This window comes from Delphinapterus leucas, chromosome 14, assembly GCF_059928025.1.
Source record: "Delphinapterus leucas isolate spDelLeu-1000000601 "Yukka" chromosome 14, BTC_Dleu_Yukka2, whole genome shotgun sequence".
Classification (NCBI taxonomy): Eukaryota; Metazoa; Chordata; class Mammalia; order Artiodactyla; family Monodontidae; genus Delphinapterus; species Delphinapterus leucas.
The window spans coordinates 62,631,047-62,658,434 of record NC_143142.1 but is presented as its reverse complement, the minus strand read 5'-3'; the positions used below and the strand labels follow the sequence as shown (position 1 = coordinate 62,658,434).

The following is a 27,388-nucleotide window of genomic DNA, read 5'->3' as shown; positions in this document are numbered from 1 at the left end:
CCAGGTGTGAAGCAGGGCTGAGTGCACAGCCAGCAAATGGATGGGGAGAGAAAATTAGGGGGGTGGGGACAGTCGACTGTCGTGTCTAAACTGTGGCAAGATTCCTAATGTTACCTCATGTCAGTATTAGCCAGACAGGCATGGGAGATGTTGACTCTTTTCGACACGAGAGGATTTGTTTAATGCACACGTGAAATGCTGGCCAGATTCTGAGCTGAGCCGAGCAAGGTGGGGGTGCTTGTTCCTGTCCTTGACGGGACAGGCCTCTGAGAGCAGTTCTCCCAGTGCGCCAAGGAGGTTTAGCCAGCACAGTGCTGGGTGGGGCGGCAGAGAAGGGAGGGTGGGAAAGGGGACGTAGGGAGGGGGCGGAGTTCAGGATTGGATGTGAGTTTGTGCTCTGTGGTCTAGTCAAGGTGGACATGGGGGTGTGGGTCCAGAGCACAGGAGGGAACTGGGCTGGAGATGCAGCCGCGGGGAACTCACAGAAGTCAACACCCGGAGCATGCCGGGTAAGAGGACTGTCCTGGGAGACGTGGGCATCCGAGGGTAGGCAGACAATCAGGAACCTATAAAGCTGCTCAGGGAACAGCCAGAGAGGCAGAAGGAGAGCAGGAAAGAATAATGCTGTGGAATCCAAGGGAAAATGAGGGTAATAATAGGAACCGTGTTCTGGGCATAAGCGTGTTCCATACCAACCGGTAAGAGCAGCTCACATCACCTTACTCTCCTACATTTAATTACATGTGGTTTTGAGCCCACTTGCAAGGGTTGGTAAGAAAGTCCATCTCAGTCACTGCAAGGAGGGGGCATCCCCTTTTCTAGGGTCTTATAAAAATCCTGAGGCTCACATCAGGGGCCTGGCCCTTAGTCTAGGTGGGAACAACCTACACCTGTGGTCTCCTGCCGCTCGGTGACACTGCTGCTGCTTGCTCCCCGCCGACATGCAGGTTTCATCTCTCTGGATGGCCAGCAATGCTTCTCCATGGACCCTGGCTTTGTCAAAAGACCCTCTCTCTCTCTCTTTTTTTTTTTTAATAAATTTATTTATTTATTTATTTTTGGTTGCTTTGGGTCTTTGTTGCTGCGTGCAGACTTTCTCTAGTTGCGGTGAGCGGGGGCTACTCTTCATTGCAGTGTGCAGGCTTCTCATTGTGGTGCGCAGGCTTCTCATTGCGGTGGCTTGTCTTTGTTGCGGTGCACGGGCTCTAGGCACGCGGGCTTCAGTAGTTGTGGCTCGCAGGCTCTAGAGCGCAGGCTCAGTAGTTGTGGTGCACAGGGTTAGTTGCTCCATGGCATGTGGGATCTTCCCGGACCAGGGCTCAAACCCGTGTCCCCTGCATTGACAGGCGGATTCTTAACCACTGTGCCACCAGGGAAGCCCAAAAGACCCTCTCTTCAGCCTGGAGGCCTCCTTACTTCAAGTCCCCAGATAAGCTGTCTCCTTATTGGGTCCCTTTGTGCAGGTGAGGATTTCCTACCACCCATAGGGACTCTCTAACCCTCACCTGCTCCCAGGCTGGGGAAACTGACCTTCTTCCCAGTTGGACCATTTCCGCCTTCACCTCAAAGCCACAACTTTCATCCTTCCCCTTGGGGATAATCCAGCTAAGTCCCCTCTTCCCTGGCCTGAAACTCCAAAGCCCCTAGGATAAAGGAATATGGAGAGGAGACAAAGAATGCTCAGCCTTCCTAAAAACAAAGCCTTGCCTTTCCCTCCTGGGGTGCGGATTGGGAAAGGGGCTACTTTGTTCTTCCCTGATGAGTGTATAGCAGCAAAACAAAAACAAGACAGTGTTTAGTTTCATTTTCCTGAATAACTTTTAATAACTGTCACACCAGTATTTATTGAGCCCTTTCCAAAGGCCATAGGAGGTAAAGGAGTGGGTGGCAGTGACTGTGGCTTTGGTGAGGGGGGTTTCCCTGGAGTGCTGGGGGCAGGCTGGTTGAAGAGTAAATGAAAATACGAAAGACACTGAGGGGAAGCTATTCTTTCAAAAATATTTGATTTTTTCCATAAACCGTTGAGAAGGGTCTGGCACTGATACCAGTCACCCTCACATGGGAAGGCACCTTACTGTCAGTGTGTCACGGTAGATAGATTTAGTGACCACGGTGTGCATGTGTGTCAGGCAGTTTCCTGAGTCTTTCCCCCGGAAGCTGTAAGCAGCTGGAGGGGTGGATGGTTTGAGGGGGCTGGAAAAGTCTCCATCCCTTGGGTCTCTTAGAGGTAAACTTCCCACTGGTGAAGCCACTCCGACCTGTAGCAGAATGTGCGTAAGGGAACAGACAAAAGGAGGACACTCAGTTCTCCTGGAGTCCCGGGCCACAAGCGGAATACCGCCTACAAATCCAGTTCCCCCAAACCTAAACAATGCCATCCCTTTCTTCCCTTTGTCTGTCCGGCTGCCCACCCAGTTGTGCTGTACTCGGTGCAGATCTTCACAGGAAACGTTCCCGGGGCAGGGACGGACGCCAAGGTCTACATCACCATCTATGGAGACCTCGGGGACACGGGAGAGCGGTACCTCGGCAAGTCAGAGAACCGCACCAACAAATTCGAGAGAGGAACGGTAGGCGGAGCCCGCCGAGTTACCCCGCCCCTCTCCTCCCTGTCGCGTTATCATTATGGGGGGTGGCGATGAAAGGGGCCAGCTCTTCTTGTCTTGGAACTTTGCGGGATGTCATGCACCCTTATGTGGGCATTTGCCCCCCACAGAGTCTGCTCCCCTTCTCTTAGCCTATGCAGGGTCCTGCATGTGGTGTAGGGGTGGGGCTTGAGCAAGTGGAGTAGGGGTGGGGCTTTGAGGACAGGGTTGTCTTCAAAGAATCCAGCTCACTGCAGTGGGTCACGAGCATGGAGTGGTGAGCGCCTGCAGAGTGGCGGTGTTGCCCGGACAGCAGCTTGAACTAGGGGTCTGGAGGCCTCGTTCTGCCATCCACTCCTTACATGGCTGAGCATCTCTGGCCTCAGTTTCCTCATCTGTGAAATAAGGAGGCTCATGTGAATCAGCTAAACTGTTGTGCAGAGTCCTGGGCAGCACCGAGGCTGGGCAGCACGGGAGCCACAGAAGGGTAGGGGCAGCAGACGGGCAGCCACTCCTCCCGCACGGGTCCACTCTGACCTGGCCTATCTGTTGGAGCACCAAGAAAGCCCTCTATTAAGCAAGGGTCTCTGTGGCTACGGAAAAGCCTTGAAAACCACCCCACTGGATGGTGTCCAAGGCCCTGCCAGCTCTGACCTAACAGTGGTTTTACAAAAAAGAAGATATCTGACCAAACTTGCCTTCCCACCAGCTTGGCCTCCCTCTCCCCGCCAGAGATCCCCTCTCTGGAAGGTGCCCCTGCCGCCTTCCCCATTCACTGTCCCTCGGCCTCTCTTCCCCCTCCGTTCACCGAAATCTGCCGAAACCCCCAGACCAGGCTACAGCTGTGGGGATGAAAGCAAGGTGATTGGCTCTAACTAAGTCTGCGGCCCTCCCTGTGGCCGAGTGCCTGGGGAGATTCCCGCATCAACCAGCGGGTGTTTATCAGGGGTCTCCTTAAGCCCGACCCCCAGCCAGGCATGACCTTTAGTGCTGAAACATTCGCAACTTGGTGAGGAGGAAAGTAGCTCTGGGCCAAGAAAAGCAGGTGTCACTAAGCAGGTCTGCAGCTGGTGGGTAACCCCAGGAGCCAGACCCCCTGGAAGGAGCCCCAGCCTGACCTCGAGGTCTGGGAGGAGTCAGGCCCCAGGGCTGCCTTTGCTCTATCATCCAAATATGAACCCATTACCTTTAGCTTTGGTTTACTGCTTCTGGAATGGGAATAGCTACTTAGATGCCTGAACTGAAAAACTGAACAAGAGATAGAAGAGCGCTTTGTATCAGGGAGAAAAAATTTATAACACACACACACACACAATATAGTTGTTTGCCACACTTACAAGGTAGCTAATAGGAGGTCTATTCATTTTGGAAAAATAGAATAACAAAGAGGTCAAGTGACTCATGTGGTGTGCCTGACTCTGAAGTAGGGACGTTATTATCAGGCTGACTCACATATGCTGCTCTGGCACGTGGCCATGCCATGCGGCGCAGGTGTGCCCAGACCTGCGGCTGGGGCCAGATCACATGCGTTCAGCTCCTGTCTCTGACACTGACTAGCTGTGTGATCCTGGGCAAGTTCCCTAGCATCTCTGTGCCTCAGTTTCCTCCACCATAAAATAAGTTCACTGAATTAAAACATGTGAAGTGCCTAGAACCATGCCTGGCATGAAGTTAGCTCCTTGTTAGTGCTGGCTGTTGTTGAGGCTTGGGAGAGCCCACCTTCCCTGTAGCTCATCACAGTGCCTGGAAAATGCACCATCAGACAGCAGTGTGCGCCATACGGATGACAGGTCGCTCGTTCGTGGCTAAATCCTAGCAGAGTAGGCGCATAAATATTTTTTGAGTGAATAAATGAATGAAGGTATAAATGAAGGTGATGCAATCCATTCTCCTCTGTATTTAGATTCAGATTTTTTTCTCTCTTAGCAATTATGACATCAGAAGAAAAGTCTCTGCCTCATCCCTTTCTCTTCCTTCCCTCCTGTGTTGATGTCCCACTGGGGGAGCTGCAGCTACTTCTGGCTCAGTCACTGATGAGTTAGGACTTCAAGTTCACTGCTGAGCATCTAAAAGCTTCCACTTCTCTACTTATTTGCTCTAGAATCTAGGAGTCACCTGGACACCCCTCTCCCTATCAGCACTCCCTTCCCACCCATATCCAATCAATCTTGGAGAGTCGTGGAGAGGATCTCTTCTAAATAACTCTCAGATCAGCCCGGTCAACTTTGTCACCACTCAGCCCTTCCTTATTGCACCTTGCTTAGTGAGCCAGTCTCGTCTCCCTGCTCCAGTCCCCTGAAATCCAATCCATCCTCCAGCTGTCCCCAATTAACCCTTCCAAAGGTGGCCGAGTCACTCCCTCACTTCAACCTGTCAAGCTCCCCACTGATCCCAGATCTGGTCTGAGCCTTTCATGGGATTCACAAACCTTCACTGCCTGTCTAGCCAGCCTGCATAGAATGTCCCCCCTGGGCCCCAGTTTCCAGAACGCTCCACACTTTCTCCTGTCTCCACTTTTTTCTGAGCCTTTTCTCTGCATCTGTGCACATACGCACATAGGAAATACAGAGTGCTGCTCTGTGGTTTTAACTTTTTACATAAAAGGCATCATCCTATATGTGTGCTTTTTGCATGCAATGGAGTATCTTCGAAATCTATGTGTCAGGAGAGTCAAACACAGATGTTGTCGTCTGGTTCTTTGTAACCACTGCACGCATAACATTCCACACACGACATTGCCATGGTTATTTACCATTCCCTAAGCACTGTGGACACTGAGGTGGGTCCCAATTTTCCACTGTAAAAAGATATCCTGCAATAAGCATCCTTGTGCACGTATGAAGGTGTCCCCCCAGGACAGATGCAAAGTGGAATTGCTGTGTCGTAAGGTGTACCCATTTTTGCTCTAATGGACTCAGCCACTTGCCAGTGCCCCAAGGCCTGCACAGGCCCACAGCCGCCATCAGCATCACACCATCCACCCGCACTTTCCTCAGCCCGCAGCCTGCCCTGCCCTGGCTGCCTAGAAGGCCCAGCCCCCCAACTTCAGCCTAATGCCTCCACCTGGCAAGTCTTGCCAGCCCTGCCCCTAGTCTTCACACAGGTGGTTGTTCCCACCACCTGGGCTGTCCTGAGGAGGAGCCCAGGGTGTCCTATCATCCCTGGGTTCCCAGCACTCAGCACAGTGACTTAGCAAATCTTTCAGAAGGGAAGTGGGTGTCATTCAGGGTCACCTCTCCCTCTTCCCCCTCTCCAGGCTCCTGCCAGCTGTGTTTTGACCCCACTTCTAGAACTCCACATCTCACTGAGGAATCCTAAAAGAATGCAAGCACCCAAGAGTGCAATGTCACATCACTAAAGATATAATCAGGGACACAGAGAAGGGCCGGTGTCACACCCCTGACAAAATCCCTCATGAACCCACAGTCCAGGTGATATGCCCTGTGCTCTCCCCAGCCTGGCCTCCGCCACAGCCTCTCCCCTCTCTGCCTGCACTCCTGCAGCCTGACCTGGCTCCTCCAGCTGCCAGCTTCCCCTGGGAATTTCAAGCCCCCTCTCATTATTCAGAAAGATTTCACCTCTTCCATAGCTCTTACCGTCCAGCCTCCCACCTGACCTCAAGCCAATACTCAGCATAACTAAGGATGTCCAGGTACCAGGCTGAGCACCTCACTCACACAGCTCGTCAGGGTCCATATTCCAAACACCCACAGGGCTTATCCCAAGAGGAGCCGGACTGCAAAACGGGGCCATTGTGGAAGCGAGGCCTTGGAATACCAAATTCTCTGCGTTAGGGATTTGGGCCTGGAAGGCTCCTGGCTAGAAAGGGTCTGTTCAGCCCAACAGTTGAGGGGGATGGAAGGTACTGGATGGATGGGGTTGGAGTGGGTGGAGGTGGGGAGTGCCCCGCCACCCAAGTCCACACATCTGGACTCCCCAGGCCGACACCTTCATCATCGAGGCTGCTGACCTGGGTGTCATCTACAAGATCAAGCTCCGCCACGACAACACCAAATTGTGTGCCGACTGGTACGTGGAGAAGGTGGAGATCTGGAACGACACCAACGAGGACGAGTTCCTGTTCCTGTGCGGGCGCTGGCTGTCCCTGAAGAAGGAGGACGGGCGGCTCGAGAGGCTCTTTTATGAGAAGGTGCGTGAAAGGCAGCCGGGGGGCTTGGTTCAGCCATGGCCTGTTATCCTCATACCTGGGGTGGCTCAGTGGAACACAGGGTGCCAGAGGTGTAACGGGCCTGGGTTGTGCTCCTCCGGACAGGAGTACACTGGGGACCGGAGCAGCAACTGCAGCAGCCCCGCTGACTTCTGGGAGATCACCCTGAGCTCCAAGATGGCCGATATTGACATCGCCACAGTGACAGGGCCCATGGCTGACTACGTTCAGGAAGGCCCAGGTAAGTCAAGCAGAGAACTCATCAGAGGAGGAGCAGGCACATGGATGTGTTTCAACTGTTCTTGGACAGGCCATGGGTTGACCCCACCATCATTTGACCTACATTTAACACTTTGTAATTTACACACGGTTTCCTCACATGTTGTCTATTTCCATCCCCACAATAGCCCTGTGAACTGAGAGATGTTGACCTAAAACAAATAGATTGCCAGTCATTTCTCCAGTGAAAATGGGTTTATTCAGGATCAGCAGAGAATTGCAGCTTGGAGTCTGCAACCAGGGCAAGCTACATGCAATTCCCCATAGAGCAACGGGAGAAGAACTCTTTTATAGAGGAGAAAATGAAGTTGGGAAGGCTGTAGTAAATGAAGAGTCCGTGGCTGTTCACTGGCTGAGTTGTTGCCAGGAGAGAAGAGGAGTCTTTCTTCTTCCTGTTGGGCTCTGCCTGTTGTCACAAGGCATGAGCGCTCCCCCTTCTGGTCCCCTGACTCTATGTGATTGGGGTTTCTATTTATTAATTTTTTATATTTTCTCCTCTTGATCAAGACCTTTCTATGAAAGTATCGCTGATCAAGAGTCAGGTCTTCTGGTTTCAACAGCTTTTTGTCCCTTAATGTCAGGAAGGGCCTTTCCTGGGTACAGTGTCCCATGTTGGAGAGAAAGTGCACAGATTGGAATCGTAATGAGATCACATTTGAGTAACAAGGAGGGGTAGGAGAGAGACCTCTCGAGCATTTTTTTAATCCGAAGTCTATGTTACAAAGATAATAGACTCTGGAGATTATCTGAAGTGTTATGTCATCATCAAAGGTTTGGAAAGAAACTTCTGACAGACCTGATCTGGATATCTTGGGAAAGTTGTCTCATCAAATATTGTATGCTTCAATTCCAGGAGATATTTACTTTCATGTCACTAGATGATGTGCAAGTCCAATCAGGATTTGGAAGCCTTCTTTGTCACATGAATCCAAGAGTCTATTCCCGGGAGTTTGGCAGCACAAGTGCTGGTTAGCAGTACTTGATAGGGGCCTCTCCAGAAAGATTGAAGATAGTCTTTCTGGAGATATCTCTTCCAACAGACAAACTATCCAGGCTGTAAGGTGTGATGCTTAAGGTCTTTGTCCCCAGAGAGCACGCTGTGAAAAGATTGCTCTACAAAACAACACGATTATTTTTAACAAAATCAGTATGAGAGTATCTCTCCTTTTATTGGCTGTGGCTCAGAAAAAGCAGAAGCCAAGAGCTTTGGGTGTCCTGTGACTATCTCAAAGGGCGAGTGTTTGTGAATTACAAAAGGAGTGGATCTAAGATTTAGAAGGATCAATGGCAAACTTTTGGACAAGGTATTTGGAGGGTTTCTACAAATGTTGCCGTTGAGTCTTAATAATGCCGTTAGTGCACTTGACTAACCAGAGCATTGAGGGTGATAAGCACAGTGAAGTAAAACCAGCCAAACAGTGCAGACTTGTCAAAGTACCTGAGGAGCAAAATGAATTCCTCAATCACTGTGAAGTTCGAGAGGAGTTCCTCAGGTAGGGAGAATCTTTTCCAAAAGGACTTTAGCCACAGAAGAGGCAGCAGCCTGTCTGCAAAGGAAGGCTTTAGTCCAGTGTGAAACATACAGACCATGACTGAAAGATATTTATCTCCATGAGATGGAGGAAGTTGTATGAAATCCATTTATCAGACCTCAAATGGTCCATTAGGAAGTTTAAAATGTCCAGGGGCAGTACAAACAGGCTTCCCTGGGTTGTATTTCAGATAAGTGGAATAGTGAGGTAGGCACTTTTTGTGGCCTTGTTAATGTTTCCTCACTGATATTGATTCATGGATGCTATCTTTTTGCCAGTAGACCAATGGTTTAATGCATGTACAATGGTGATTAGTGGGAATTTTAGATCTCTAGTAGGACTGGGTTGTTATTTGGTCCAAATCAGAGCTTTCTCTTTTTATCAAACCAACAACTGTTGAATTTTCAATCTTGCTTTTCTTTTTTCTGAGGCCAATTGTTGGGCTTCTCTAGCCAGTTTCGCTATGTTATCATTTGGGGAAATATCCCTTTGGACCATGACAGAGGTTTGACTTCTTTCAGTTCCGTTAAGGTCAGCATTCCTTGCAGAAACGTCAGCAAGGTGATTTCCCTCAGCTTCCAAAGAGTCAAGTTTAGAATGCCTCAGAATCTTATCAATAGCTAAAACATTGCATCCAGTCATTCCTGAACATAGGGATCATTTTAAATTTTATTTCCACTGGAAGTAAAGAAGCCATGCTCTCCCCACAACATTCCAAAATCACAAGCTATTCCAAAAGCATATCTACTATCAGTATGAATATTGACAGTTTTGTCCTTGGCTAAATTACGAGCTCGTGTAAGATTGTAACCTATGGAGATCGCTTTTGAGTAACCATATGAACCACAGGGCTGAAGTAGCCATAGGTAACAACATCAAAAGGAGTTGCAATAGCATACCCAGCACAATATTTGTCATTGTCACCTTCTGAATAAGAACTATCAATGAACCATGAGAAGTCAACATTACCCAAAAGAATTTCCTGAAAATCATCAGGCAGAGTCAGGAGGTGACCCATCAGCATTAAGCAGTGGTGAGGGACTTCATCACAGAGGGAGAGGAGAAGGGTAGCCAGGGTAAGGTTATTACAACGTAAAAGAGTTACTTGGGGACTTCCCTGGTGGCGCAGTGGCTAAGAATCCACCTGCCAATGCAGGGGACACGGGTTTGAGCCCTGGTCCGGGAAGATCCCACATGCCGCGGAGCAGCTAAGCCCATGTGCCACAACTACAAAGCCTGCGCTCTAGAGCCCACGAGCCACAACTACTGAGCCCACGTGCCACAGCTACTGAAGCCCACACGCCTAGAACCCATGCTCCGCAACAAGAGAAGCCACCGCAGTGAGAAGCCCGTGCACCACAACGAAGCGTAGCCCCTGCTCGCTGCAACTAGAGAAAGTCCGCATGCAGCAACGAAAACCCAACGCAGCCATAAATAAATAAATAAAATTTTTTTTTTAAAGAGTTATGTGAGGACCAGTTAACAAAAGGACTTCATAGGAAGTAAGCTGGCTGACTTAGAAATGTTGAGTATGATGAGAATTCAGGAGGGCTTCTACTTCATGAGGTACAAAAATGGTTAAAGAAGATCCCACAATGATTTTCTCAGTAGCCCTTAACCAAAAGGGCAGTGGCTGTAATGGCTCTAAGGCAAAGGTGGTATCCCAGTGGCACAGGCTCCAGTTGCTGGCTATAATGCCCTATGGGCCAATGGCGGTCCCTGTGTTTTGGGGTAAATACCCCAGGGATAGCCTCTTCCTTTTCATATACCAAAAGGGAAAAGGAAATCTGATTTCCATTTGGGATGCCCAAGGGCAGGTGGGTTCATCAAACTCTCCTTTAAGGCCTTAAAAGCTATGTAACTGGTTCTTCCCATAATATTAGGTCAGGGTTGTTATTGTTTAGTAAAACATACAGAGGTTTGGCCTTAAGAGAGAAATTTGGAATCCAATTTTTGCAATAACAAAGTAGCCCAAGAAAACCGAGCAGTCAGTGCTTAGTTTGGGGTTTGGGGAAACTTGGGACACCATGAAGTCTATCTGGAACTAGGTATAGTTCTTGTTCTGATATAAAATGCCCTAAATATTGAAACAAGGTTTGGACAAACTGCAACTTTTCTTTGGCAATCTTATATCCCTTCAAGATTAAAAGCTTTAGCAAGTAGACACTGTCTTCTTATGAGGAAGCTTGAGAAGGAGAGAAAAGAAACAAATCATCCACGTGTTGCAACAGAGTAGATCCCTAGGGAAATTTATATCATCCAGATCAGCCATCAGGATTTGTGAGAAATAAGGACTCCTAGAAAAACCCTGAAACATTGCTGTCCAGGGGAATTGTTTTTCTTCCCAAGTGAATGCAAAAAGGTATTGGCTAGCTTCATCAACTGGAATACTAATTGATGTACTGCACAAATCATTTACAGTCAAGAATTTGCTTCAGTGGGAATGAATATTAGTAACATTTGAGGTTTAGGGACAATAGGGTGTTGAGGGTAACTATGCTTTCTATTGCTCGAGGTCCAAGACGAACCTCTACCCTTGACCCTTAGGTTTTCTCACCAGCAAATGGGAGAGTTACAGGGGCTACTACAAGAAATAATGAAGCCTTGAGCCTTGCAGTCTTCTATTATTGACTTTATGCCTTGAAGGGCTTCTTCACTTATACGATATTGATGAATTCTGAGAAGAGATTTTTGGGAATCTATTTGAATCTTGGTGGGAGGTACACTGTGAATTTTTGCCAGTGTTGGTTGGAGGTTTTGCCCTTAAGGAAGCTGGTAGCTGATTCAATAGGGACAAATCATCAGTGTTTCCAGAATCATCTCTACTACTGTCAGAGGTGGAACAAATAAAAAATGTCAAAGGGTCATTTAACTCATCTGGTTGGCTGCTTTGATGACTACTGTCAAGTTCTAGAATTATTTCCCCTTTGGGGGAGAAATTCCAACATGATACTTCTCTAAGAAGTCTTGGACTAATAAATGGGAGTGGAGGAACAAAGGAGAAAAGGGTGTGTATTTCTCAAAGGGCCTAAACAAAAGGGAATAGGTTCAGAGACAGGAACCTCTTTGAGGTTCATTAGAGATCCCCACTATTTGAAGTGTTTTAGTACTCTGGGGCAGGGGCTGCTTGAGTAGGGGGGTTGAGCATTGGGAGTGTGGCTCCGTGACAGGACTGGGAGAGATTCATTCCCAACCTGGAGAAATGTTTCTCCGAGCTGAGTAACAGGGAGGATTGGGCAGAGCTCCTGTATTTTCTGTGAGCCCTGTCTGAGAACTGGGAGAACGTTGGAGGCTGAAGGTGCCTGAAGCACTTAAATCTGTAGCAATCTCTTTTCCAATGTCTTGTATGTTTGCAATAATAGCAGAAACTAAAGAGTTTAGGTTTTGTTTAGGGGCCTTCAGTTGTTGGCGATGAAGAATAAGAATTTTGGTGGTCCTCCTTTTAGGTGGCTCATCTAGAGTGCGAGAGAGCTGGTGTGCCAAGTTAACTAACCTGGAGTGGACACAGTTTACCATTCCATCCTGGTCCTTTTTTGCTAGAAGGGAAAGTTTCCTGTTTAGCTATTAATAAACACAGAGTTAAAAGCTACTCAGGTGGAATCAATAATCTGAAGTCAATTATAATAGTTATGAACAGGTTCATCAGATTTTTGTGTGCAAGCCTGAATTTTGTTGCAATCAACAAGCTTTGGAAAAGCCTTAGGAATCGCCCGACGAAGTCACCTAGCGATTGCCTGAGCCTGATCATATACCTCGTTTTATTGCACTTTGCTTTATTGCGCTTCACAGATACTGCGTGTTTTACAAATTGAAGGTTCGTGGCATCTCAGTGTAGAGCAAGCCTATCGGCGCCATTTTTCTAACAGTATTTGCTCCTTTCCTTGTCTTTGTGTCACATTTTGGTAATTCTTGCAATATGTCAGACTTTTTCATTATTATTATATTTGTTCTGGTGATCCGTGATGAGTGATCTTTGATGGTACTATTGTAATTGTTTTGGTGTGCCACAAACCTATATAAGATAGGTGAACCAAAATAAGATAGTGAACTTAATCAATAAATGTTGTGCATGTTCTGACTGCTCTACCAACCAGCCATTCCCTGTCTCCCTCTCCTGTGGCCTCCCTATTCCCAGAGACACAACAATATTGAAATTAGGCCAGTTAATGCCTACAGTGGCCTCTTGAGTGGTCAAATGAAAGGAAGTTGCAAATCTCTCACTTTAAGTCAAAAGCTTATAATGACTAGGCTTAGTTAGGAAGGTAGATTGAAAGCCAGGACAGTCTGAAAGCTAGGCCTCTTGCACCAAGGAGTTGTGAATGCAAAGAAAAAGCTCTTGAAGGAAATTATTATAAACGTGCTACTCCAGTGAACACACGAATGATAAGAAAGTGATACAGCCTCATTGCAAACATGGAGAAAGTTTTCACGGTCTGGATAGAAGATCAAACCAGCCACAACATCCCCTTAAGACAAAGCCTAATCCAGAGCAATCCTTTAACTCTTCAATTCTATGAAGGCTGAGAGAGGTAAGGAAGCTGCAGAAGAAAAGTTTGAAATTAGCAGAGGTTGGTTCATGAGGTTGAAGGAAAGAAGCTCTCTCTATAACATCAGAGTGCAAGGTGAAGCAGCAAGTGCTGATGTAGAAGCTGCAGCAAGTTATCCAGAAGATCTAGCTAAGGTAATGAAGGCAGCTACACTAAACAACAGATTTTCAATGTAGGCAAAACAGCCTTATATTGGAAGAAGATGTCATCTAGGACTTTTATAGCTAGAGAGAAGTCAATACCTGGCTTCAAAGCTTTAAAGAACAGCTGACTCTCTTGTTAGGGGCTAATGCAGCCAGTGATTTTAATTTGAAGCCAATTCTCATTCACCATTCTAAAAATCCTAGGGCCCTTAAGCATTATGTTCAATCTACTTTGTCTATGCTCTATAAATGGAACAACAAAGCCTGGATGACAGCACATCACTTTACAGCATAATTTACTGAATATTTTAAGCCCACTGTTGAGACATACTGCTCAGAAAAAAAAACAAAAAAAGATTCTTTTCAAAATATTACTACTTATTGACAACGCACCTGGTCACCCAAGAGCTCTGATGGAGATGTACAGTGAGATTAATGTTGTTTTCATGCCTGCTAACACAACATCCATTCTGCAGCCATGGATCAAGGAGTCATTTTGACTTTAAAGTCTTATTCTTTAATAAATACATTTTATAAGGCTATAGCTGGCATAGATAGTGATTCCTTTATTAGATCTGGGCAAAGTGAATTGAAAGCCTCTGGAAAGAATTCACCATTCTGGATGCCACTGAAAATATCTGTGATTCATGAGAAGAGGTCAAAATACCAGCATTAGCAGGAGTTTGAAAGAAGTTGACTCCAGCCCTCATGGATGACTTCGAGGGGTTCAAGACTTCAGTGGAGGAAGTAACTGCAGGTGTGGTGGAAATAGCAAGAGAGCTAGAGGTGGAACCTGAAAATGTGACTGAATTGCTGCAATCTCATGATAAAACTTTAGCAGATGTGAAGTTGCTTCTTATGGATGAGCAAAGAAGGTGGTTTCTTGAAAAGGAATCTACTCCTGGTGAGATACTGTGAAGATTGTTGAAATGACAATATAAGATTCAGAATATTACTTAAACTTAGCTGATAAAGCAGTAACAGGGTTTGAGAAAACTGACTCCAATTTTGAAAGAAGTTCTAGTGTGAGTAAAGTGCTATCAGAGAGCATTGCACACTACAGAGAAATTGTTCATGAAAGGAAGAGTCAATCGATGCGGCCAATTTCACTGTGGTCTTATTTTTCTTTTCTTTTCTTTTTTTTTTTTTTCGCGGTACGCGGGCCTCTCACCGTTGTGGCCGCTCCCGTTGCGGAACACAGGCTCCGGACGCGCAGGCTCAGCGGCCATGGCTCACGGGCCCAGCCGTTCCGCGGCATGTGGGATCTTCCCGGACCAGGGCACGAACCCGCGTCCCTTGCATTGGCAGGCGGACTCTCAACCACTGCGCCACCAGGGAAGCCCCACTGTGGTCTTATTTTAAGAAATTGCCCCAGCTGCCCCAGCCTTCAGCACCACCACCCTGACCAGTCAGCAGCCACCAACACCGAAGCAAGATCCTCCACCAGCTAAAAGGTTATGACTCACTGAAGGCTCAGATGGTGGTTAGCATTTTTTGGCAATAAAGTATTTTTAAATTAAGGTATGTCGTTTTTATAGATATAATGCTATTGCACACTTAATAGATTACAGTCTAGCATAAGCATAACTTTTATATCCACTGGGAAACCAAAAAATTTATGTGACTCACTTTATTGCAATATTTGCCGTATGGCAGTGGTCTGAAGCTGAACTTGCAATGTCCTCAAGGTATTTCTATAGTGAAATAGCAGGATGGCTTCCCAGTTGTGAGTCTAGACACCTTTCAGGATTTTCCCAATTAACAGTTTTCTTTTTTAATAAATTTATTTATCTATTTTTGGCTGCGTTGGGTCTTTGTTGCTGCACGTGGGCTTTCTCTAGTTGCAGCGAGTGGGGGCTACTCTTCGGTGCAGTGCATGGTCTTCTCATTGCAGTGGAGCATGGGCTCTAGGCGTGCGGGCTTCAGTAGTTGTGGCTAGTGGGCTCTAGAGTGCAGGCTCAGTAGTCGTGGCACACAGACTTAAATTGCTCTGCCGCATGCAGGATCTTCCCGGACCAGGGATCGAACCCATGTCCCCTGCATTAGCAGGCAGTTCTTAACCACTGCGCCACCAGAAAAGCCCCAATTAACAGTTTTCATTCAGTGCTGGGCCTGGCCTTCACCACCAAGCATATTCACTGAGCTGAATATCACCACTAGCTGATATGTCAGAGAAACCAGGTTGATGAGTTTGAATGACTATATTAAATTCCTCCTCAAATCTGTAAGGATCATTGGTTACTTTGGGAAAATCTTTGACTATGGCTCAAAGTTCAGCTTTATTCCTGGGAATATAAGAAATTAAGGATTTAGGAGGGAGGAGATCAAGATGGTGGAGTAGGAGGAGACCAAGCTCAACTCCCACCATAAACACATCAAAAATACATCTACAGGGGCTTCCCTGGTGGCGCAGTGGTTGAGAGTCCGCCTGCCGATGTAGGGGACGTGGGTTCGTGCCCCGGTCCGGGAAGATCCCACATGCCGCGGAGCGGCTGCGCCAGTGAGCCATGGCCGCTGGGGCTGTGCGTCCAGAGCCTGTGCTCCGCAACGGGAGAGGCCACAGCAGTGAGAGGCCGCATACCGCAAAAACAAACAAACAAAAAAAAAAAACATCTACATGTGGAGCAGTTCTCACTGAAAATAGACTGGAGGCTAGCAGAAAGACACATCAACCGAGGCTGTAAAGAAAGATCCACGTGGAAGTCAGAAAGGGAAGAGACTCGGTCAGGTCAGGACCTGTGCCCTAGGAGGGAGCACAGAAGAGGAGGGGATGATTACACAGGCTCGGAGACCCTACTGGGGGGCGAGCAGTTCAAGTCACACACTGGACACCCCTGCCCTGGGGTCTGACACCAAGGAGACAACTTCCCTTAACTGGCTTGAAAACCAGTGGGACTAACAGGAGGCTGTAAGAAACCTAGACTCTGCACATAGGCTTGCTTACTCCCAGGAACAAGGCAGAGGAAGCAGATTGACACTTCCCAGGACTCCAGCCTGTTTCCCACATCGAGCACCCACTCCACCCCTCTAGCTCCAATGCAGCTCCACTAGGGTGAAGGCTGGCATTGCCGAGGAGAGTGTGCAATTTTGTGGGGGACAGAGCCAGCTTGGACCTGGCACTTCATCTGAATAGGGTGAGCGTGGCCATTACTGGCACTCGCAGAGATGGTAGATCAAGAGCACAGTGGAGCTCTGACCGACGTACCAGGACCAGCCAGTGCATGCCCCGGCCCACCCTGGGTGCCCACTCTGACCTCTCTTGCTCCAACACTACTCCCCTCTTGGACAAAGGTGCTAATGCTGGGAGGGGGGAGAACCCACTTAGAAGGAACGGAACCAGTTTGGACCTGACCCTCAGGACTTCTGCCTCGGCACCCTGGGACCTGACCCCAACCCCAAGAGGGTGGTGTTGGCCACTGAGCATAGCAGAAGCCCTGGCTCATAACCAGCTCTGGCTCTAGCCTCTCCATCTCCAGCCCCACTTCCCACCAAGGTGATAGCTGCCCGCACACCCCAGGGAAGACATGACTTGTGCTGACTTCAGATCCAGCTCTCTCACCAAAACCATTGGGCACACACAGACTGCATAGGACTCCTCCCACACAAGGACACCCCTTCAAGACTGGGATAGGTAACTGTTTTACCCAATTTCATAGAGACAGAGAAAGTTAAGCAAAATGCGAAGACAGAGGAATGTGTTTCAAATGAAAGAACAAGACAGAAACTCTGAAAAAACAACTAATAAAACAGAGGTAAATAATTTACCAGATGAAGAGTTCAAAGCATTAGAAATAAGAACGCTAACTGAACTAAGGGGGAAAAATGGATGAACACTGAGCATTTTAACAAGGAACTAGAAAATATAAAGAAAGAACCAGTTAGAGCTGGAGAGTACAATAACTGAAATGAAAAACACACCAGAAGGAATTAACAGCAGACTAGGTGATACAGAAGAATGCATAAGTGATATGGAAGATAGAATAATGGAAATCACCCAATGAAAACAGCAAAAAGAAAATCAAATTTTAAAGAATGAGAAGAGTTTCAGGGACCTCTGAGAGAACATGAAGCACATTAACACTCGCATTGTAAGGATCCCAGGAGAAGGGAGAGAAAAAGGTCAAAAATGTATTTAATGAAAGTATGGCTGAAAACTTACTGAACCTGATAAATGCAACAGATATCCAGATACAGGAAACCCTGAGAGTCCCAAACAAGATGAACCCAAAGAGACCCACAGCAAGACATGTAATTACAATGGCAAAAGTTAAAGGCAAAGAGAGAATTCTAAAGGCAGCAAGAGAAAAACAGTCACATATTGTAAATCAACTATACTTTAATTAAAAAAAAAATAGTACCAGACACTGGGGAAAAAAAGAGTCACAAAAGAACGTCCATAAGGCTATCAGCTGATTTTTCTGCAGACACTTTGTAGACCAGAAGGGAGCGGCATGGTATCTTTGAAATGCTGAAAGGGAAAAACCTACAACATAGGACACTCTACCAAGCAAGATTATCATTCTTGCTGGAGAGATAAAGAACTTCTCAGACAAACAAAAATTAAAAGTTCATAAATACTAAACCGGCCCTAAAAGAAATGTTAAAGGGTCTTCTCTAAGTGGAAAAGAAAAGGCTGCGGAGACTTCAAGATGGCGGAGGAGTAAGACGTGGAGATCACCTTCCTCCCCACAAATATATCAGAAATACATCTACACGTGGAACAACTCCTATAGAACACCTACTGAACGCTGGCAGAAGACCTCAGACCTCCCAAAAGGCAAGAAACTCCCCACGTACCTGGGTAGGGCAAAAGAAAAAACAGAGACAAAAGAATAGGGACAGGACCTGCACCTCAGGGAGGGAGCTGTGAAGGGGGAAAAGTTTCCACGCACTAGGAAGCCCCTTCACTGGCATAGAAGGGGGTGGGGGTGGGTGGGGGTGGGTGGACGGGGTGGGGAATCTTCGGAGCTACAGAGAAGAGAGCAGCAACAGGGGTGCAGAGGGCAAAGCGGAGAGATTCCCGCACAGAGGATCAGTGCCGACCAGCGCTCACCAGCCCGAGAGGCTTGTCTGCTCACCCGCCAGGGCGGGCGGGGGCTGGGAGCTGAGGCTCGGACTTCAGAGATCAGATCCCAGGGAGAGGACTGGGGTTGGCTGCGTGAACACAGCCTGAACGGTCTAGTGTGCCACAGCTAGCCGGGAGGGAGTCCGGGAAAAGTATGCAGCTGCCGAAGAGGCAAGAGACCATTGTTTCCTGGTGCGTGAGGAGAGGAGATTCAGAGCACCGCCTAAACGAGCTCCAGAGACTAGCGCGAGCCGCGGCTATCAGCACAGACCCCAGAGACGGGCATGAAATGCTAAGGCTGCTGCTGCAGCCACCAAGAAGCCTGTGTGCAAGCACGGGTCACTCTCCACACCTCCACTCCTGGGAGCCCGTGCAGCCCACCACTGCCAGGGTCCTGTGATCCAGGGACAACTTCCCTGGGAGAACACACGGCGCGCCTCAGGCTGTTGCAATGTCACACTGGCCTCTGCCGCAGCAGGCTCGCTCCGCTCCGCATTCCGTGCCCCTCCCTTCCCCCAGCCTGAGTGAGCCAGAACCCCCTAATCAGCGGCTCCTTTAACCCCGTCCTGTCTGAGCGAAGAACAGACGCCCTCAGGCGACCTACACGCAGAGGCGGGCCCAAATCCAAAGCTGAGCCCCGGGAGCTGTGCGAACAAAGAAGAGAAAGGGAAATCTCTCCCAGCAGCCTCAGGAGCAGAGGATTAAATCTCCACAATCAACTTGATGTACCTGCATCTCTGGAATAACTGAATAGACAACGAATCATCCCAAAATTGAAGTGATGGACTCTGGGAGCAACTGTAGACTCGGGGTTTGCTTTCTGCAAATAATTTGTTTCTGGTTTTATGTTTATCTTAGTTTAGTATTTAGAATTTATTATCATTGGAAGATTTGTTTATTGATTTGGTTGCTCTCTTCCTTTTTTTATATATATAGACATATATATTTTTTTCCTTTTTCTCTTTTTGTGAGTGTGTATGTGTATGTTTCTTTGTGTGAATTTGTCTGAATAGCTTTGCTTTTACGATTTGTCCTAGGGCTCTGTCTGTCCTTTTTTTTTTTTTTTCAGTATAGTTTTTAGCACTTGTTATCATTGGTGGATCTTCTTTCTTTCTTTATTACTTTTTTTTTTTTTTTTTTTTTTGCCGTTCGCGGGCCTCTCACTGTTGTGGCCTCTCCCGTTGCGGAGCACAGGCCCCGGACGCGCAGGCTCAGCGGCCATGGCTCACGGGCGCAGCCGCTCCGTGGCATGTGGGATCTTCCTGGACCGGGGCACAAACCCGTGTCCCCTGCATCGGCAGGCGGACTCTCAACCACTGCGCCACCAGGGAAGCCCCTCTTTATTACTTTTAAATTATTTAATTTTTAATAATTTTTTTATTTTAATTATTTTATTTTTCTTTTTTTTTCTCCCTTTTCTTCTGAACCATGTGGCTGGCAGGGTCTTGGTGCTCTAGCTGGCTGTCAGGCCTGTGCCTCTGAGGTGGGAGAGCTGAGTTCAGGACATTGGTCCACCAGAGACCTCCCAGCTCCATGTAATATCAAACAGTGAAAGCTCTGCCAGAGATCTCCATCTCAACGCTAACACCCAGCTCCACTCAACGACCAGCAAGCTACAGTGCTAGACACCCTATACCAAACAACTAGCAAGACGTGAACACACCCCACCCATTAGCAGAGAGGCTGCCTAAAATCATAAGGTCACAGACACCCCAAAACATACCACCAGACGTGGACCTGCCCTCCATTTACATTTAAGGTAGTTATCAAACGTGGAGCGGGGAGGCCTCTGGTGGACCAATGTCCTGAACTTGGTTCTCCCACCTCAGAGGCACAGCCCTCATGCCTGGGTGGAGCACCAAGAGCCTGTCATCCACACAGCTCAGAATTAAAGGGAGAAAAAAAGAAAGAATGAAAAAGATAAAATAAAATAATTTTAAAAAATAATTATTAAAAAATATTAAAGTAATAAGAAAGAAAGAATAGAGCAAACAAACCAAAAAACAAATCCACCAATGATAAGAAGTGCTAAAAACTATACTAGGAAAAAAATTTTAAAAACGGACAGACAGAACCCTAGGACAAATGGTAAAAGCAAAGCTATACAGACAAAATTACACACAGAAGCACACACATTCACAAAAAGAGAAAAAGGGGAAAAATATATATATCATTGCTCCCAAAGTCCACCTCCTCAAGTGTCCATCAACAGATGAATGGATAAAGAAGATGTGGCACATATATACAATGGAATATTACTCAGCCATAAAAAGAAATGAAATTGAGTTATTTGTAGTGAGGTGGATGGACCTAGAGTCTGTCATACACAGTGAAGTAAGTCAGAAAGAGAAAAACAAATACCGTATGCTAACACATATATATGGAATCTTAAAAAAAAAAGAAAAAAGAAAAAATGGTCATGAAGAACCTAGGGGCAAGACAGGAATAAAGATGCAGACCTACTAGAGAATGGATTTGAGGACATGCGGAGGGGGAAGGGTAAGCTGGGACAAAGTGAGAGAGTGGCATGGACATATATGCACTACCAAATGTAAAATAGATAGCTAGTGGGAAGCAGCTGCATAGCACAGGGAGATCAGCTCAGTGCTTTGTGACCACCTAGAGGGGTGGGATAGGCAGGGTGGGTGGGAGGGAGACACAAGAGGGAAGAGATATGGGGATATATGTATATGTATAACTGATTCACTTTGTTATACAGAAGAAACTAACACACCATTGTAAAGCAATTATACTCCAGTAAAGATGTTTAAAAAATGTAAATGCTCCAACCAAAAGACATAGACTGGCTGTATAAACAAGATACCAAACAAGACCTGTATATATGCTGTCTCCAAGAGACCCACTTCAGATCTAGGGACACATACAGACTGAAAGTGAGGGGATGGAAAAAGATATTCCATGCATATGGAAATCAAAAGAAAGCTGGAGTAGCTATACTCATATCAGATAAAATAGACTTTAAAATAAAGAATGTTACAACAGACAAGGAAGGGCACTACGTAATGATCAAGGGATCAATCCAAGAAGAAGATATAACAATTATAAATATACATGCACCCAACATAGGGGCACCTCAATACATAAAGCAACTGCTAACATCTCTAAAAGAGGAAATCAGCAGTAACACAATAATAGTGGGAGACATTAACACCTCACTTACACCAATGGACAGATCATCCAAACAGAAAATTAATAAGGAGACACAAGTTTAAATGACACAATAGACCAGATAGATTTAACTGATATTTATAGGACATTCCATCCAAAAACAGCAGATTACACTTTCTTCTCAAGTGCACATGGAACATTCTCCAGGATAAATCACACCTTGGGTCACAAAACAAACCTCAGTAAATTTAAGAAAATTGAAATCATAACAAGCATCTTTTCCGACCATAATGCTATGAGATTAGAAATCAATTACAGGGAAAAAAAACGTAAAAAACACAAACACATGGAGGCTAAACAATACGTTACTAAATAACCAAGAGATCACTGACGAAATCAAAGAGGAAATCAAAAAATACCTAGAGACAAATGACAATGAAAACATGATGATCCAAAACCTATGGGATGCAGCAAAAGCAGTTCTAAGAGCGAAGTTTATAGCTATACAAGCCTACCTCAAGAAACAAGAAAAGTCTCATAAACAATCTAATGTTACACCTAAAGGAACAGAGAAAGAAGAACAAACAAAACCCAAAGTTAGCAGAAGGAAAGAAATCATAAAGATCAGAGCAGAGGGGGGCTTCCCTGGTGGCGCAGTGGTTGAGAGTCCGCCTGCCAATGCAGGGGACATGGGTTCGTGTCCCGGTCTGGGAAGATCCCACATGCCGTGGAGCATCTAGGCCTGTGAGCCATGGCCGCTGAGCCTGCACATCCGGAGCCTGTGCTCCGCAACGGGAGAGGCCACAACAGTGAGAGGCCCACGTACTGCAAAAAAAAAAAAAAGATCCGAGCAGAAATAAATGAAATAGAAACAAAGAAAACAGTAGCAAAGATCAATAAAACTAAAAGCTGGTTCTTTGAGAAGATAAACAAAATTGATAAGCCATTAGCCAGACTCATCAAGAAAAAGAGGGAGAGGACTCAAATCAATAAAATTAGAAATGAAAAAGGAGAAGTTACAACAGACACCACAGAAATACAAAGCATCCTAAAAGACTACCACAAGCAACTCTATGCCAATAAAATGGACAACCTGGAAGAAATGGACAAATTCTTAGAATGGTATAAGCTTCCAAGACTGAACCAGGAAGAAACAGAAAGTATGAACAGACAAATAACAAAAATCAAATTGAAACTGTGATTAAAAGTCTTCCAACAAACAAAAGTCCAGGACCAGATGGCTTCACAGGTGAATTCTATCAAACATTTAGACAAGAGCTAAAACCCATCCTTCTCAAACTCTTCCAAAAAATTGCAGAGGAAGGAACACTCCCAAACTCATTCTATCAGGCCACCATCACCTTGATACCAAAACTAGACAAAGATATCACAAAAAAAGAAAATTACAGACCAATATCACTGATGAATATAGATGCAAAAATCCTCAACAAAATACTGGCAAACAGAATCCAACAACACATTAAAAGGATCATACACCATGACCAAGTGGGATTTATCCCAGGGATGCAAGGATTCTTCAATATACACAAATCAATCAATGTGATACACCATATTAACAAACTGAAGAATAAAAACCATATGATCATCTCAATAGATGCAGAAAAAGCTTTTGACAAAATTCAACACCCATTTATGATAAAAACTCTCCAGAAAGTGTGCATAGAGGGAACCTACCTCAACATAATAAAGGCCATATACAACAACCCTACAGAAAACATCATTCTCAATGGTGAAAAACTGAAAGCATTTCCTCTAAGATCAGGAGGAAGACAAGGATGTCCACTCTCACCACTACTATTCAACATAGTTTTGGAAGTCCTAGCCATGGCACTCAGAGAAGAAAAAGAAATAAAAGGAATACAAAATGGGAAAGAAGAAGTGAAACTGTCACTGTTTTCAATTGACAAGATATTATACATAGAGAATCCTAAAACTGTCACCAGAAAACTACTAGAGCTCATCAATGAATTTGATAAAGTTACAGGATAGAAAATTAATGCACAGAAATCCCTTGCATTCCTATACACTAATGACGAAAAATCTGAAAGAGAAATTATGGAAATACTCCCATTTACCATTGCAACAAAAAGAATGAAATACCTAGGAATAAACCTACCTAGGGAAACAAAAACCTGTATGCAGAAAACTATAAGACAGTGATGAAAGAAATTAAAGATGATACCAACAGATGGAGAGATATACCATGTTCGTGGAATGGGAGAATCAATATTGTGAAAATGACTATACTACCCAAAGCAATCTACAGATTCAATGCAATCCCTATCAAATTACCAATGGCATTTTTTACAGAACTAGAACAAATCATCTTAAGATTTGTATAGAGACACAAAAGACCCCGAATTGCCAAAGCAGTCTTGAGGGAAAAAAGCGGAACTGGAGGAATCAGACTCCCTGACTTCAGACTATACTACAAAGCTACAGTAATCAAGACAATATGGTACTGGCACAAAAACAGAAACATAGATTAATGGAACAAGATAGAAAGCCCAGAGATAAACCCACACACCTATGGTCAACTAATCTATGACAAAGGAGGCAAGGATATACAATGGAGAAAAGACAGTCTCTTCAATAAGTGGTGCTGGGAAAACTGGAAAGTTACATATAAAAGAATGAAATTACAACACTCTCTAATACCATACACAAAAATAAACTCAAAATGGATTCAAGACCTAAATGTAAGGCTGGACACTATAAAACTCTTAGAGGAAAACATAGAAAGAACACTCTTTGACATAAATCACAGCAAGATCTTTTTTGACCCACCTCCTAGAGTAATGGAAATAAAAACAAAAATAAACAAATGGGACCTAATGAAAGTTCAAAGCTTTTGCACAGCAAAGGAAACCATAAACAAGACGAAAAGACAGCCCTCAGAGTGTGAGAAAATATTTGCACATGAATCAGCAGACAAAGGATTAATCTCCAAAATATATAAACAGCTCATGCAGCTCAATATTAAAGAAACAAACAACCCAATCCAAAAATGGGCAGAAGACCTAAATAGACATTTCTCCAAAGAAGACATACAGATGGCCAAGAAGCACATGAAAAGCTGCTCAACATCACTAATTATTAGAGAAATGCAAATCAAAACTACAATGAGGTATCACCTCACAGTTAGAATGGGCATCATCAGAAAATCTACAAAAAACAAATGCTGAAGGGGGTGTGGAGAAAAGGGAACCCTGTTGCATTGTTGGTGGGAATGTAAATTGATACAGCCACTATGGAGAACAGTATGGAGGTTCCTTAGAAAACTAAAAATAGAATTACCATATGACCCAGCAATCCCACTACTGGGCACATACCCTGAGAAAATCATAATTCAAAACGAGTCATGTACCACGATGCTCATAGCAGCTCTATTTACAAAAGCCAGGACATGGAAGCAACCTAAGTGTTCATTGACAGATGAATGGGCAAAGAAGATGTGGCACCTGTGTACAATGGAATATTACTCAGCCATAAAAAGAAACGAAACTGAGTTATTTGTAGTGAGGTGGATGGACCTAGAGTCTGTCATACACAGTGAAGTAAGTCAGAAAGAGAAAAACAAATACTATATGCTAACACATATTTATGGAATCTAAAAAAAAAAAAAAAAAGGTTCTGAAGAACCTATGGGCCGGACAGGAATAAAGACGCAGACGTAGATAATGGACCTGAGGACATGAGGAGGGGGAAGGGTAAGCTGGGACGAAGTGAGAGAGTGGCATGGACATATATACACTACCAAATGTAAAATAGATAGCTAGTGGGAAGTAGCCACATAGCACAGGGAGATGAGCTCCGTGCTTTGTGACCACCTAGAGGGGTGGGTTAGGGAGGGTAGGAGGGAGACATGGGAAGGAGACCCAAGAGGGAGGAGGTATGGAGATATATGTGTATGTATAGCTGATTCACTTTGTTATAAAGTAGAAACTATCACACCATTGTAGAGCAATTATAGTCCGATAATGATGTTTAAAAAAAACAAAGCTGCAACAAGAAGTAAGAACTTCTAGGAAAGGAAAAATCCCACTAGTAAAGGCAAATAAATTCTATGACTATAATAGCTAAAAGATAGACATGAAGATATAAAATATGACATCAAAAACACAAAACATGGGGGAGGGGAGTAAAAAAAAATGTAGATCTTTTAGGCAGTATTTGAACTTAAAAGACTACCAGTTTAAAACAAAGTGGATATAGTTATGGGTCAACATATACAAACCCCAAGATAACTGCAAATCAAAAACGTACAATAGATACACAAAAAACTAGAGAGAAAGGAACACAAGCAAATCATCAAACTGAAAGGGAAGAAACTAAAAAGAAGAAGAAAAGAACAAAGAACTACAAAAAGCAGGAAACAAGCAACAAAATGACATAGCTATCAATAATCATTTTAAATGTCAATGGATTAAATGCACCAATCAAAAGACATAGGGTGGCTGATTGGATTAAAAACAACAAGACCCATCTATACTGCTACTTACAAAAGGCTCACTTGCAGAGAGGCAATTTTAGGCTTATGGTAATGTTTGGAAGCCTCAAAGTACCAATCTAAATACACATTCCATTCAGTTCTAGAAATTTTAGCACTATTGTATTCCAATTTGGTTTTAAAAAAATTCAGTTTGGGGATTTCAGAAGTTCCATTTGGCCATTGATATTCTAAATTGCCTTTGGTCAGGTAGATCCATTTAGTTAGAAATGTGTATGAGGAAGAACTGAGGTTTTTACCCATAAAATTGACCAGATTCCCTGTAGGGGTGCCCTCAAAATATTTAGATAACTGGGATCCTATTTCTCAGAGGTTTTTCTATAGAGTAAAAGAATAATTTTAAAAAAGATTAAAAAACTCAACCATCTTACATTTTAAACAACTCAGTTCAATAGCTTAAACAGTTCAAATATCTCAAACAGCTTGCAAAGGAACTGCAGGCCTAACACTAGCAAGTTCTAAGGGAACAGGTTGGTCCTAGAGGAGCCAGGCCAAATGCTTCTCAGCCCACTTCTCATAGAACAACCCCTACTCCAAAGGAATGGGTCAAAGGTTGAAACAGCACAGTTGCAATGAAACAGCCCCCGTTCCAAAGGGAACAGGCTGAAACCTAACCAGTTTCAGTTGAAAGAGTCTGATCTCAAAATCTGACCAAGGTGGCAAATGAGTGCTCATATACAGAACAAGGCCTTAACCAGAAAGGACAAAACCTTAAAATAGATCCCAGATAAAGCCTGGAAAGCTTCAAATGCAAAGAGAGTATGAGCTCAGATCCAGGAGAAAGACATACCTTCAAACTCCAGGGTTGACAAGAAAAGCAGTGGGCACAATGGGCTCAATTGTGGGTATCTCACCTGTTTGCTCACCAGCCCCAGACCTGTCGGGGCTCTTCTCTGGATCCCTGTACGGGCCCACCAAAATGTTGACCTAAAACAAATAGACTCCCAGTTATTTCTCTAGCAAAATGGGTTTTTTGGGATCAGCAGAGAATTGCAATTCGGAGTCTGCAACCCTGGCAAACTACCTGCAAGTCCCCACAGAGCAAGGGAGGAGAACTCTTGGAAAAGGCAGTTGGGAGAGTTGTAGTAAACAGAGTCCAGGACTTTTCATTGACTGAGTTGTTGCCAGGAAAGAAGCGGAGTCTTTCTTGTTCCTGTTGGACACTGCCATCATCATAGGGAGTGAGAGCTCCCCCTTCTGGTCTCCAGACTCTAGTTGATTGACGTTTTTGTTTATTAATTCTGTTTACAGAGGGCAGCAATTAGCCTCCTTTACAGGTGGGGAAACAAAGGCTAAGAGAAGTTAGGATGATGATATCCTTAATTTGCTGATCTACCACCAGGAGGGTATCAGCCTAAACTCTGCCCTCACCCAGACTGCCAAGAAATAGTTTCAGCCCAGAGAGCCTA

General features: G+C 45.2%; 1 protein-coding gene across 1 annotated transcript in view; it reads left to right on the top strand.

The window, feature by feature from the left end:
- The window catches only part of LOXHD1 (lipoxygenase homology PLAT domains 1), a 201,731-nt gene that overhangs the window by 129,233 nt on the left and 45,110 nt on the right, over positions 1-27,388 (top strand). Inside the window, exons 29-31 of the mRNA XM_089895136.1 lie at positions 2,416-2,570; positions 6,526-6,735; positions 6,859-6,994. Coding sequence (XP_089751262.1) covers positions 2,416-2,570; positions 6,526-6,735; positions 6,859-6,994 — 501 coding nt within the window. The remainder of the gene's footprint in view (positions 1-2,415; positions 2,571-6,525; positions 6,736-6,858; positions 6,995-27,388) is intronic.